This window comes from Strix aluco, chromosome 9, assembly GCF_031877795.1.
Source record: "Strix aluco isolate bStrAlu1 chromosome 9, bStrAlu1.hap1, whole genome shotgun sequence".
Classification (NCBI taxonomy): domain Eukaryota; kingdom Metazoa; phylum Chordata; class Aves; order Strigiformes; family Strigidae; genus Strix; species Strix aluco.
Window position 1 is genome coordinate 16,830,172 of NC_133939.1, and position 15,329 is coordinate 16,845,500.

The 15,329-nt window shown below is 36.2% G+C and overlaps 1 protein-coding gene across 10 annotated transcripts in view; it reads right to left on the reverse strand.

Moving 5' to 3' along the window:
- Positions 1-15,329, reverse strand: part of DLG1 (discs large MAGUK scaffold protein 1) — a 169,517-nt gene that overhangs the window by 140,313 nt on the left and 13,875 nt on the right. For all 10 annotated transcript variants that reach the window (XM_074833888.1, XM_074833872.1, XM_074833874.1 and 7 more), the window contains exon 3: positions 13,280-13,446. In XM_074833888.1, the coding sequence (XP_074689989.1) occupies positions 13,280-13,446 (167 nt within the window). The remainder of the gene's footprint in view (positions 1-13,279; positions 13,447-15,329) is intronic.

Sequence of the window (15,329 nt, forward strand, 5' to 3'; positions counted from 1 at the left end):
AGTCAGAATTATCAAATACCAAATTATGAAAGATTTCTTAAATTCATTAGAAATTTCACCTTTCTGACCAAATTCTTCTCTTCCCTATTCAGAAATAAAGAGTAACAACAAATTGTTTCATATACTCCATCACTCAAGCTGAAGAAAGGGGAAGCATGTAACGTTATTACTGATCCTATCATACATTTCTTTAATGTCAATTTCAAAATTGCCTTATATGCATTCATTTTCCTTTGTTTGAGAAATAGGTTTATGGAAAAAACCAAGGAATGTATTTTACACCAGACTACAACTTTCGAGTCATCAGATGCACACATGTTCACAGGGAAGCAAACAGTTCTTTAAACTACACTGTAAACAAACAGCTTTAGTTGAAGCTACAAGGTACTACAGCAGCATTTAGTTAAATGAGGCCAAAACTTCACATGAAACAGGCAGACAGGATTAAGTGCTGATAACTCCACGTGGAAATGCATGATCAGTCTAAGCCCATCTAAAACTATGCTGTGCAGACAGGATGATCTCTTCCTCTCCGGAGCAGCAGTTCTGTGAGCAGTCTTACTTGCTTAGCACTCATAGAGCTAGGCTAACCATACTAAAAACCAATACTTTTTTTCCCCAGAATACATCTGTTGGCTTAACTTTCTATATAAATTGTCTTTCTGCTCTTAGACAAGTAGATATGGGAAGGTAAGCAAGTGCAGAAAATAAAACTGAAGTTGAGCAGTTCAATTATGAAAATTACAGCACTGTCCTTCCCTTTTTTAAAAGAAATACAACAAGATTAAGGTACATATTGATATGACCAAAGTCAAGGAATTAATATTTTATCCTAATCTCACTGTACAAAAGAGAATATTCTAAAGGAGAAATGCCACAAATGAATGTTATTAAATCAAATGTGATTTTAAAGGGTACGTTTCACTTCCCAAAAAACCTGACATCAGAAAAACTCCTTTGATGGTGAGACAAGGTAACTTCACCCATTCCAATCAGCCTATGCTTCCTTGTGTCAACCAGACCAATAAACATCTTGATCTTTTCTTTTATAAAAGCTATCATTAAATCTACATAATATTCTCAAAGACCTTCAATTTTATTATACTTCTTGGGAAGGATGTTTGTATGAACAAGTTTTATGGTTTCAAATAATCCAGAAAAATGCTACAAGTAGCTTGTTAAAAAAAAATTACACATGCAACTATTTGAACATCCAGAGAAAAGGGAGCAATACAGAACAGTTTACCACTTGCAAGAAAATAAAAAGCTTCCAAAAAACACAAACTCACCAAGTCAATATTTCACAAGCACACTACTAATACATTCTGTTTATGCATCAGATTTTATCTTTAGCAGTTACAAGTGAACTGTACTAAAAACAGTCATACGTGAAACTTTATCCTAGCACAGAAGTAACAACACTAAGCTATCTGGGTGTCTTCATCTCAAAGCAGCAAAATCTGAAAATAACAAAGCATCTTGAAATATATCCATCCCTAACAGGACTTCCCAGATTCTTCATCTTCTCTTTGATTATTTTAAACATAACCTTTATCAGGACATGTAAAACATCATTTGGAATTCCTCATTCTGGAATAAAAAGCAAACTATTATTTTAGCACATTTAAAAGAGAGTGAATTTTTGTAGAAGAGAGTCTTACTGCAGAATGACAAAAAATTTCATCATTCTACCACACTTGAGTTTTTCAATATGGGCATAATTGGCTCTTAGAAGAGTTAACATCTATGATTGTTCTTAGCAACAGCTACAGAATTTATTTTGGCAATCTGTGCAGTTAAAGTTAAAAATCAACACTAGAAAACCATCAAGACATTTTCATTACAGGTCGACAAAAACTGGAAAAAAGATTCAACAAGAACTTCAAAGATTGTAGGCATTAATCAAAAGCTTTAGCATCTTACCTTTGTTGTTACAATGCATAAGCAATCCATCGTTTCAGCATAGCAGGTATCTTTCCAAACATTTAAAAGGTTTATTTTCAATCACAGCTAAACACCATCTCAACAGAACAAGAAAGAGCACACTTATTTAATAGTCAAAACAGTAGAATGCGTGCCAGGTTTCCCTTTGCATTCATTCAGAGGTAGAAACACCGTGGAGAAAAAAAAAAAAAGCAGGCTAAAATACAAATGCTTTAGGTTTCATGAAAGATTCTTAACCTGTTTTGATTACCTATGTCTGAAAAACTTAAATTTATCCTGGAAAATATCCTACAAAAGATGTCAAATCCTATTCCATACCAGTTAAGTACCTCCTCGTATTCTATTTCATATACTCCTCTTTCAGGATTACCTAACACATGAGCATCACAGGGAATCATTTGATGAAATGCAATACAAAATTATTTTGCAGCAAAAAATCTCAATTCAGCTTTTCTTAGCTGGTTACAATTTCTAAAATGAAGCGTTTGTTCAAAAATAGTTTTGGTTGCAAGCAAGTATTTCTCCTCTAACGTCATTTCAGCATTTGCAGACTGCAAAATAACTGATTTCTTAGGCAGTAATGAATGGAATATTCCATGTAGAACAGGGAGAGAAGAAAGTGGCAAGGAAAGAGTAATGCATATTGCAAGAGAAACGCTATTTTGAGCCTCGAATTAACCTAGAATTTCATTTCCTTTTGTAAGGCTGTAATGCAGTGACAAGGCAAAGTTTGTGTGCACAGGCATTGTCTTCTCTGCCTAATTATCACAGCTGGGGAAGGTCAAACACTTGGGCACAAAAAACCCTTCTATGTCCTATGAAACACTAAATTGACAGTTTCATACGTTGCTATGAACCTTATTACATTAATTTCCCACAAGAGGCATTGAAAGCAACTAGTTAACTCAGTTTCTGCTATCTTGTTCCATTAGGTCTCCCACTAACACCTTAGCTACAAACACAATGAAGTATACTGATAAAATTCAATAAATAATTTCAAGCTATTAAATCTCATCTGCATCATTTTGCTTTTAGTCCAAGATGTACAACTAGCCAAACTGATTATATTTCACATCAGCAAATGACTCTATAATATCCTAAGTATGTATCTAGAGCATTCTCACTATTCCCTTTAAGTTTTCTGCAACTTTACTCCACTTGATTCCCTGGCTCTGCTATATATACTAGGAGGGTGGCAGGCTGGGGGGCAATGAGGGCAGGGGGAGGGGCAGAAAATAAAAAGTTAAGAATAAAGGAAGTATTCTTCCTAAAATTACACATTTTATTTTGTGGGCAGGTGGTACCTTTACAGGACAAAGAGGAAAAGGAGAACATTAAAAAAATCCTCTGATTTGACAAAACAAAACACACCCAACCCACACCCCAAAAATCCCAAACTGTTAAATAAAAGCTTGATTGCATGCTAGTAAAAACAACCCCCCTCAGCTTTAATGGAATTTCAAGGTAAATCTTACATTCAGCCACCAAGACCAGGATTTTTACCCTGTGTGTCCACCAAATCAAGGCAGAGATACTTTCCATTTTTACATTGTCTATGAAGTCTGTGAAGAATTTTTACTATGAACACCTAGGTGAAGTCTTCACTGCTGCAAAGCATCAGTGGGGAAAAATACACATCTTTCAGATTGACAACTCTCAACCCAGACAGAAGTCTAAAACTTCTGACTTCAGAAAGCAGAAAAGCACCAGTTAAGCTGATGGAACTTCCCTCTTCATCAGAAAAGAAAAAAAATTACTTCGTAGCTGAACGCACACAAGGTACCCCACATAAAAATTATTCTTTAATTTCCCAAGTCTTCTGTCAGGAAGACTGTAAAATTCAGAGAAATTAACAAAGTGTAAGCATCCAAAAAAATAAGGGAAATGGAGAAAATGCATTTTTGGGTGACTTGGCACATGTCCAGTGTCTTGCCCAGAAATATCCTGGACTAGTCCAAGACTTTCAGTCAGTCCATATTTACGTTTCTTGCACAAACTTCACTTTAGGAGCCCCAATAGCACACGCAAACTAGGCTTGTCCCTCACACTGTGTCTATGAAGGGAAAGGTCAATGATACTTCCTCATCACTCAAATTTCTCTCAGCCACCTTGGTTCAAGATTGAGCTTCTGCAGACTAATCCTGGCTACAACCAGTTTACGTTCAGGATCAATCACTTTCTTTTTCCCCAATTTTTTCTTCTGTTGCCGTCTTTGGGACTCTTTCAGAACTAAGGATCATCATCACACCATTTTTTTCCCCTCCCACTCACTATCATCCTTTTAACAAGACCTGAGGACCACTAGTCTTGTCATAGGAAGCATATAACATCTGTCAGGTTGCCAATGCAAACTATGAGTTGTGGAAAAGAGACCTATCCAGAGAGGTGGGGAAAAGGCATTTCTTTGCTGACGATTTGTGGATCAGACTGCTCATCATGAACAGGCACGCTGAACACTTCAGAGGGCACAAAGTCATCTCTTAACAAGCACGCTTGAGAAGTAGTAACACATCCACTGCATGGATCAGAATAGCATGTACAACCTAGCTACATTAGAGCCCTTTACCAATCACTGCACCACTACAATGGATTAAAAGCCCTTCTGGTAACTCTCTGCACAGTTCGCTCAAGACCCATCTTCAGCTAAGCACAAACAAGAGAATGCCCACATAGAAAAAGACACCACACATATACCATACTGGTAGAGCAAAAGAATTTGTAGCAAACACCAATACACGTTTTCATAAATATAGTACACAGGTGAATAAGCACTCAAAAAAAGAGAGCACTGTACTTAAAGTATTTTCTAGTCCAAAAGCAGTTTCTGCAGACTTTTCATTGGAAATAAAAAAATAAATATTAAAAAAAGATTGACCAAGATTCAAACTCTCATGAAGTTTAGCACAAGAAACAATAATATAGCTTCTTGAAGCTTCTTGAAGACAAATTTTAAAAGTCCTTGAATAAGCAAGAATGTATTACATTTTGGAGCTCAGAAGAAAGGTTTTTTCAAAATAAGAACTAGGTAAGGACACCAGAACTAAAACTACTGGAATTAAACAATTCAATAAAATAACTTAAAACCTTATTTACTTTAAATTGTATTGTGAGGAGCAACAGCAAGACATTAAAGGACACACCAAAACTTGAATCAAAATCATGAAATGCATGAAAAGCCCCATTTTTAATGCACTGAAGAGTGAGACATTTCCACATAGTACTGCTAGCCATTAAAAACACTATTATTCTAGTGAATTGGTGAGAAGCACTGCAATCTCTTCATGTCATTCATACTTACTGAAAATAAACCTCTCTGTCCTGTCAGTTCCAAGTGATCTCAGTAATCATCAGCAACAGCTATATTCTATACAGTTTGGCCAGAAGAAAGAAGTATATTTCCATTCACCATTATTTGTGGCATTAATATTAAAACACAAAGGATGATTCTCATGTGGGAAACACAAAGGAAAGAGATAGTTTTTTCTTGCCTTGAATTATCTACCAATTCTTTCAGGTTATGTTTGGCAGTCACTTTTTGTGTGTCACAGGCTTATTCTTTTTCCAAGGTGAGAGATTCTATCTACAAAGTCACCAAATAACTGAAGGAAAATTCATGCACAGGTAAACCATGCATAGAAATAAATCACGCAAATGAAAACAATGCTTTGGAAAATACTGATTTTGCAGATAAGTTATTTCTTCATCTATCTGAAAATTTAGAAGTGCATATGGTTATTTAAATGCTAATTCTCTCTCAGATTCTGTGAGAAAACCCGCATAACACACAGCTGTCACAGGTGTAACCAGAGAAGCAGGCTCAGCTCGGCTTAAGGGTATGTCAATGGCCCAACTTCAGCATATTTGAGAAGACATTTCAAAGACTCAGTAAAGATCAAGCACTATCATCACTGCAAGCATTTTCTCAGTTTCTTTAGTAAAGAAAGCATTAAAATTGTAAGATGCTGTAACCTAATTTATCTAGCTACCTTTGAACCCAGCTGCAAGATGTAGTTATTACAAGTTTAAAAAAACCCAACATAATTAGATACCAAATTCACATCATTTTTTGTAGGTTATCTATTTACTTCTGAATTGAGAAAGGTAAGTTTTTAGAAATAGCAGATTTTTTTACTGCTTGTGTACGCATCCTGAACAGAGCACTGGGGTTTTGTTTGTTTGCTTTTGCATTCAGTTTGACCAGAAGCCTTCCCTGGAAGACTTTTTTAGCTTTGGTTCAAAATTCACCTTCTTTCATTTGTTCAAACAGCCTGGATTTCAAGAATGGAAGGCAAAATATATATCAAGCCAAATACCATTTCCCCACTGTAAAGTCAACACAGAGAAAGCAATGAGGCTCCTGAGTGACCCAAGACTATACCCTATTAGGTGCTCCAATAAAACAAGCACACCAATTCTGCAGAAAAGGAGTTGATACAAATAACAGTTAATACACACATACAGATACAAGCATAAAGGACCAGTATCATAACAGTGAGTACAACAATCAGACATAAGATATCATCAAGTTAGCCAGTACTGAATCTTTATAAATATTAAGGCAAAGAAGGTATTTGAAGACAGTGCAATAGGTGTGGGATTTTCCCAGAACAGCTGTTATTACAACAGGTACAACTGACTGCATTTGTAAAGGCCAGGTGAGGATACTGCAGTTAAAATTCAGAAAACAGAAAAACAGAACTTGAGTATCCTGCCACTTTAATAATGTATTCTATATACGCAGGTATCTCTTTCCAAGTTTTCCTCTAAGACGTCAATTAGCTGCTTGATGCACCATTCCACTTTGAATACAAACTGCTACTGATTAAACACAGGTTTTTTCATTCCACTGGAAACAATACAGCCAAAGTTCTTTACACTATGTCAGCTCATCTTACTAAGAAGTTACACAAAGCTATCAGTCTTAAAGCTTAAAAAGACATTACCACTTGCTTTGTAAACAAAACCAATTCCTATACTGCAGGTGAAAATCAGGTTAGCTTAACTCTATCCCTTTTCAAAACATTCGCATTGACTATTGTCTTTTTACAGATACTGAGCAAACCATACATGAGCCTGCAGTATGCCTTAATAGCAAAGGAGGCTAACAGGAGTGGCAGTAGCAAAACCAGTCAGTAATATCAAGCAACTATTATTCCTCTTTGCTTGGCACTTCTAAGACGACATCTGGAATACTGCATTCAGTTTTGGGCTCCCCAGTATAACAAGGATATTGATAACGTGAAGCAAGCTATGCAGAGGCCCATTAAGATGGTGAGTGGGCTGGAAGACTTGCCCTTTAAAGAGAGGATGATGGCACAGGGCTTGGGTTAGCTTTGAGAAAAAAGTTCAGTGGAACTTTAAAAGCACTCTTCCAGTACCTCCAATGAGGTTACCCAGAAGACAGAGCCAAGTGCATGATGGAAAGACATGAGGAACTACAAATAAATTGAAACAGAGTTTTCAGTCAGAAATAAGGAAGAGCTTTTTCACCATGAGGGTAGTCAAGCATTGGAACAGATCAGCCAGAAAAGTTTTGCAGTTCCCATCGTTGGAGGTTTTCAAGGCTCAGCTGGTTGAAACCCTTTGTAATCTGATCCACCTCACAGGTGAGAGTGAATTATTTTATGATTCCAAGATGTTTAGAGTTTCATTTCCACCCTGCCTTGGTGTCAAATTTAGCTGATATGTCTATGATTTCAGCTATTTTCCTTAATTCCTCTTTTGCTTTCTTTTTATTAAAAGAAATTGGCAAAAGGCCTTAAAGACAGCGCGCCATACAGTCTCTCTACAAGCCAGACTCTAAACACGTGGGCACGTGCAGATACATCAGGACCACAGATCAGACCAAAGGTCTTCTGCGCTCATTACTCACTAAATACAGCAATCTGTTAGCCCAACTGTAAGACACTCCAGATCGAGTTCCACCTCCTAAGACAAAACATTTCTTTTGAGGCAGTGTTCAGTGGGGATTTTTTTCAACATCTAAAATGAAATTATCGTGGATATTTTTAATTCAAGCTAAACAGCAAACACTTTTTAACTTAACTTTTCAGATTTAAAACAATCACAATATTGAAACATACCCTACAGATTTAAAAAAAAAAAAAAGTCACAAGTCAACTATTTCCTTAACAATGCACTACTCAGGTCAAAGGAGATTTCTACCAGTGATTCAAGTTTCACCACGTATTTCTAAAACACAAACTGTCCCACCTACAGATGGCACTACATATCACAGCCAACAGCTTAAAAGACTGGTCCCTCCTGTACACATACTTCTCACACGATTACTAGTAGTAAGAGATGTTTAGATTTGTTAGCTGCTTTGCCAACGCATACATAGAACTCAGTATTTAATGCACGTAAGAAAAAGGTATGCGCCTTTCGCCCTTTTCAAATTGAATTTTTTTTGCTAGTTTCTAGTACTGAAAAGATTAACGTTCCTTTCTTGCTTATGACTGTCTTGAATTTCTCCTTTATTCCCCCCCCCCCATCTTTTTGTACTGGGGAGTAAAATAAAACTGTCAAACAAGGTTCCAGGAAACATAAAGCATGGAAAAGATGACAGATTGCTGTGAACAGGAAAACTGCAATCTGTAGCTCTAACTTTCTCTAACACAATAACCTGTGAGGATTACAAACTCAAGTCTTTTGATCCAGAAGCAGGAAGGCAAAAGCAGAACTAGGCTATGTCCCATCAAAAGTCCTCAGACAACCTAAGCTTGTATACCACTATTCTATGTATATACACAAGCACGCATTGCTAAAAAGTCATTCCCAAAGTCAGCTGTGTAGAAAGTTCGTGTAATACAATCCTTAATCACTTTAGGGGAGCATTATATTCCCACTCTCAAGAAACACTCACATATACCATCAAAGTGTCAGCTGGAAGAATACTCATTTGGCCCAAAATAACTACAACAAAAATATATCATTAAGGTAAAAGAAACAGGGTTGGAAGGTATTACTTCGAAGGCTAACAATTTGCAAGCAAGAAAAAAAACGTGTCCCATTCTTATCGCCTACAGTACTACCAGCCTGGCAAGCAACAGAATATAGCTAAAATAATCTCAAAGCGCATCTGGTATGCCGATCTGGTTGTATCTGGTTAATGAACTAATAGCGAATTGGGCAGCAGCCTTGCAAGTCTAAAAAGTGACAGTTTCTGTTGAAAAAAAAAAGCTTGCTATGAAGAAAATCAGATATACTAAACTCGAGTTCCTTCCAATCTCTAGTAAATTCCAGCAAGCAAAACAAGTAATTAAATACATGCTGTACTGGAATTGTTATGCCCTTGGATTGATTAAAACCAAATATTAAAAATAAACCTAAGTACCTAAAAAAGCAGGATATTATTGAAACCAAAATGCATTAAGTTTCACAGGATAAAAACATTACTTTTCACGTACTACACATACCAAGTATGTGGAATATAAACTGTCAATACATAAGAATTTGTCCTCATCATTTTTATTAAATTTCAAAATATTGAGGGAAAGTTATTGCCTTTCAAGTGTATAAATCAAAGAACAGTCACTGAAGAAAGAATTAAGGCCAATAAAATGTACAAGATTGTATGTTTACTGTAACAATTTTCATACATACTTGAAAGCTAAACCAAGACATTCAGATATACTAGAAAAAGCAAATGAAACCAACAGTGAACTACCACTCTTCAAAATTGTCCATCTTTACAACTATAATGTGTAAGCAGTATTCTAACTAATGAAATACAAGGTAACATTTACTGTTGGCAATAGACTGTGAGAAAAGTTTGGTTTCAGTTTCACATAAACTAAGATCAACATCAATATATGCAATTATGCTCTTAAATACTGGCAGTAAATGTAAAATCTGACCTTCATATACCAAAGGTCAAACAACTGTCTGACTTTCACACGATGCTTGAGACAAAAAAAATCTGAATGAAAACAGGTAGCTTTGTCATAGATGTTCAAATCTGGGCCACTTAGAAAAATGACCAAGTATTTCACACTATATCAGGTTCTGTTAGGTAACACTATATACCATGATCAGCAGACTGTACTGGAGAAGCAGATGTATTATCCAGCAAACAGCTCAGCTGAGAACATACACTGAAGTCTATGGTGAGACTTCCCAAATTAGGCCATTCTTCCTTACAACACGTTAGTAACCTTGCCATGATAATGTGCCTCTTGTCATTGGTGGAGTGTTATGGACACTGGCAGTCTACTAGCACAGGGCAATAAAAACTAAAGATGCAACTTTGTAATTAAATTGCACCTTCACATGCGTCTATGTAAAATTTAGAAAGAAACAAGGACAACACTACCCTTTAGCTGGTAAGTTAGTTTTTCTTATTGTGGACATCACGGTCGCAAATTAAGCAAACTTTTATAGGATAAGCTTTCCAGCTTCTGGAAAGGGTTGGGGGAGAATAATCACAAAGCCTGGATTAAACAATATGCACTATTCTGTACTTTAGATTTCAGCAAGTTTCCCCTATAGTGGAAGCACAAAACCTGTGCTATGGTTGGAACAACAAAATGGCTTGGTAGGGACATAAACCCTCAAGTCCACTACACTGTTCCAAGGTGTATTTAAAAGGGAAAAACCCCCAACATTTCAGCCATTTAAGACAGTTACACTGCTTTTAAAGACCTTCAATAAGGGAGATTTGCCCACATACAGCTATTCTGGTGCTTCGGAAAACATTTAAAATGTTTTTGCTAAGCCTATTACTATAGTGTAAGTCTAATACATCTTGTATAGGCAAAAAATATTATCTTCCTTTTTTTACATTAGCCTACAAAGGAAAACTGTTTCCCAATTAAGTATTCAATTCTCTTAAGCAGCACCAAATCTTTCCAGTCTTCATTTCTTTTTAAGCTTTTCAAACTTCCCTGTCAATCTCTAAGCACTTAAATTCTTCTACATCTTTTTGCACCACAGTACCTTAAATTTTACATCTCCAGCAAAGCCTTATGCAGACCAAGTAGAACAGAACAGTTTTACACCACACTTACATCAATAAGGTGTTTCTTTTCATGTATTAACATGCCATGGTTGACTCACCTTGAGATACAAAAGTGACCCAGATCTTTCCTGAGAAACCACTTCTTAACTATTCAACCTCTTTATGCTACTTTATTCAACTTGTTTATGCTACTTTAGTACAACTAAAGTGCAGGACACTGTGCTTGGTGCTGCTGAACTAGAGCCTGCCCATTAATTACTTCAACTGCTCATGGCTTCTGAAGCAACACACCATTCTCCTCCCATGGTTTAGTTTATAATTTAATCAGGATATTTTCACTAATAACTCAAACTAGGATGCATTTTTTAGAAATTTTAACTGATAAATTATCTCAAAAGATAGCCTGTTAAACCATGCCAGAAGTTTTACTGAAGTCAGAATTTATCACATTTACTGTTTCTTCTAACCACAACTATTACTACATTAGAAAGAAACTGTTTGACAAAACTGTTATAACAATTATGATGGCTGTTATTTGGCTCATTTATCACTTTCAAGGAGCTACAAAAAGACTGCAGAATCATTCCCTGTACTTGTTAAACCTGGATCCTCCTTTCCTGCCTTGCTGCTATATATGCCCTTTTTAAGTGTTTGTCCATCTGCAATTTTCTGGAACTCCATCCATCCTCCACGACCAAGGGCAACTATAATGACTCTTAAACTGCCTCATTAAGTTCTCTGCACATACAAACATGAAATGCATTAGAACCAGCTTATTTCAAAACCCCTCATTAGACAAAATAAACTTTGCCTATCCTTGCCCACCTTATTGTCTACAGTCCATTCTGCCCCTGCTTCTAAGAGACTTTATTTCCACCATACCTTCAGAAAGAGAAGTTCTACAGCTTGAAGCCTAAGATTTAGATGATGGCATACAAGTAAATAGTACAATGGTGTTTTCCATACTATTTCTCATACACCCTAGCATTACTCCATTTTCTCCAAAGATGATAATTCTTGGAGAAAATTTTCATTAAGGTGACTATGATGACAGTGGCCTTCTCTAGGCAATTTCAGGTAACTAAGATTCCAAAGAGACATATAATTTAAGTTTTCCAGTGTATAAATAAGATTTAAAAAAAAAAAAATCAAAGGGAAATCATCTATTCCTACACTGCAAGTTCAGCTAGATTTTTAATCCCTCAGTGTTCAATTACTTACAAACCTAAAAATACAGTATACCTAGGCTGCTCAGTTTTTTCATGTAAAGATATTTTAATGACTGATCTCAGCAATATATAAATCTTGTCCCTGGCTAGACTCATCTTTTATCTACTAGCCATTTTCTACTTTCTGATAGAACACAAAACAGCTCTTGCATTTTTTCTATAGATTCCTTTAAGGCATTTCTGATGCATTTCATACTAGCTTCAATATGACAAATTTTTAAAAAGCACTTTTTTTAAACTGCACAAACTCCCTAGCACATCACACACTTGCTTATGTTCTGCAGCTAAAAGGACTTCTTACACAGATCAAGCAGCTTCTGATAGAGTTCACTCAGTAAAGCATCCTTACCACTTTACCTTGCTGGGTAGTACAAGTTTCTGAGCTTCCCTACAGGCTGCAGCACTGGTCCTTTGGCTGTTCTCCCCCCAGTGCTCTTCAGCTCTATTACCATTTCATGAAAATGGGTCATCACAGCACACTGCCTTCAGTTATTACTGCGAAGCTCACACACCTTTGCCAATGCTGTCTGTACTGAAGGCACACTTGAAACAAAGTTCACCTCTTTGGGGACAAACAATAGGTCTGATGCAATAGAAATCAAGCAACATTGTAACTTGAACAGGGAAATCCTGATTCAGGAAAAACACATCAATGTGCATTTCCCTGCTCAGTTTTTGAACCACTCACTAGGGACAACTGTATTCATCTAGTTTTCAAAAAAAGTCCTTCCAGAACACAGATGGAAGTTGCAGAGAATTTCTTATGAACAGATGGAAAATTTTACTATCAGAAAGATATAGCTTCAGATTTCCCAAATTATTAATGGATTAATGACAGAAGAGTCATCAGTATGGATGAGTACAAGCATATCAAGCCTGTCTGCAAGGTTCCAAATTCAAAGCATAAATCCAATTTAATGGTCACTTAGTGGTACATTTGACAAACAAAGTTTATAAATTTTTGACTAAGCAAAAGGCATACATCTGTTACTAAACATTTCAATATTTAAATCCCCTATGACTATTGATCTTAATAATGTAAGTTTTCTATTGAAATAAATATTTTATAAAATGAAGGAAGTGTAGAGAACAACGTTGAGCTAATAGTCCCAATCAGAACAATAAAACAGCAGTTTCTATATCCTACCTCTACACTTGGGCTAAGGCTGCTCGGCAGTGTTTCTGATGTCACTGTTGTGCTTGGAAGGCTGGAGAAGTCCCAGGTATTCACAGGCTGTATTGGTTCAGATGGCTGAGAGTGATCAATGCATTTTGGATTGTCCAATAAGGTCACTTCATAAAATTCTTGAATATCTAAACACGTGAAAAAAAATTGAGAAGTTAAGCTTTATAGTTACTAAAACATTCTGATCTTAACACCATCTTCCTCCTGCAAAACAAATTAGATACCTACTACTTTATCTATCTATTATAGATGAAGCTGTATCACCAAGATCACATGAACCTCCCCACAGGATATACAACTCGCTCTTTACATCCCATATCTCAGAGCCTAAGTGTCCCCACTCACTTTCGACTTCTGCCACCAACCCCAGTAGCATGATCTGCAGCAGGAATGGCAGAAGCGTATGGAATAACCACAGTGGAATAGTAGAAGGGATGGGTGTCTATGCTTCAAGTTATGGTCTGCATTATTTCATCTAATGCAGCCTTTGGTTAGCTGAATTCTAATGTTCATGGGCAACATCAAAAGGTCTTTTTTGTGGTATATTTTAATCAGATGACCACAGGAAAAAAGTATACTGATGAAATCATCAAGAAAAGTTGCAAGAAGTTAGGAAAAAGGAAATTGATCAGGATGGGTCCTCATCTGCTTTTTTAGTTTAAGTAACAGAAATAGGATGAAACTTTTAACAGTATGAATTACAAGTCATACTTATGAATGAATAAAGAGCTTTTTCTATAACCCTGAAAAAATCAACTGGAAACTTCTAGGGAACAAGACTCTAGCTGTATTGGTGTTTTTATTGACATCCTATCCACTACATGAAGCACCAATAAAAATAACACAATCTAGAGAAGCATAAAAGGTGTTTCTGTGAAGTATAAGCATATGAAACTTGCTAACACAACTGTAATCACATCTGTAAATACATTAAAAAACAAAAATCTGAAAAGGTATAGGCTAAGGGAAGGGGAGACAAATGAAGTTGTCTTATAAAGCTTTTAGTATCATCTTCAAAGTAAAAATCTGCTAAACAGGAGTTGTAAATTCATGTTTTCAGTTACACCAACTTCACAGAAAACAAACATACAGAAACAGTCAGCCCAAGTAAATAGGATCCAGCCATGAATAAGGAGAACTTTAATCAGCCGAATCTTGTAGCTTTTCAGAGGTTGCCCAGAGTCAGCAACAGAGATACAATAACTTAATTTCTTTATAAAGCTGTACCACAAAAAAAACCCCACACAAATAAGAGAAGTCTAACTGTTGCTGGTGTTCCAGTCTTAGATTTATTTTTTTTTTTACATAGAAATTGCACTCCTGCTCTCTAACAGTTTAGAAGACCACAATTCTCAAACTCCATTTGTGTCTCTTCTCTGAGCAAGAGTCAAATTCCTATCAACTGCTTACATTAATTTTTAAAGTTATACTTGCTCTTAGTGCTGCTGATTGGAAGAAATAGCAGTGAGGGTTGCAGGAGATGTTAAGTGACCTAGATATACAGGAGCAAAGCAGCCTAAGAGATACAAATTGTCTTTAAATCTATCTTTCACATTAGCTTCTTCAGTTGCAAATTTGTCTTGTAGCTGCATTAACATTAATACATCAATCAAGCACACCAAGTAAAGATTTTTTTTTCCCCTGATAGAGAGTACTTGGTATATTAAATAGGCAGTGGTTTCAGTTGATTCTATAGCTGCAATCCACAGCAACCAAGCCAGGAAGATCACTACATTATTTATGGGAAGGGGTTATTTGCGCAACTGTTTTGCAACAGAAATCTAGGGCACCGATTCTCAATTCTGCTACCATTCTTTTAAGTCCCTGCCAGCGGAGGTAGCCATTTATTCATACTGCAGAATGACTTGTTTCAAAAAGCACTTTATTTCCCATACATCTTCTCCACTTAAGTCTATGAATGACACCATAACAGGCTTACTATTGAAAGATATCAGAAATATATACACCACTTAATATGGGGGTTAGTTTATGTTTATCATGAACTTGCTCC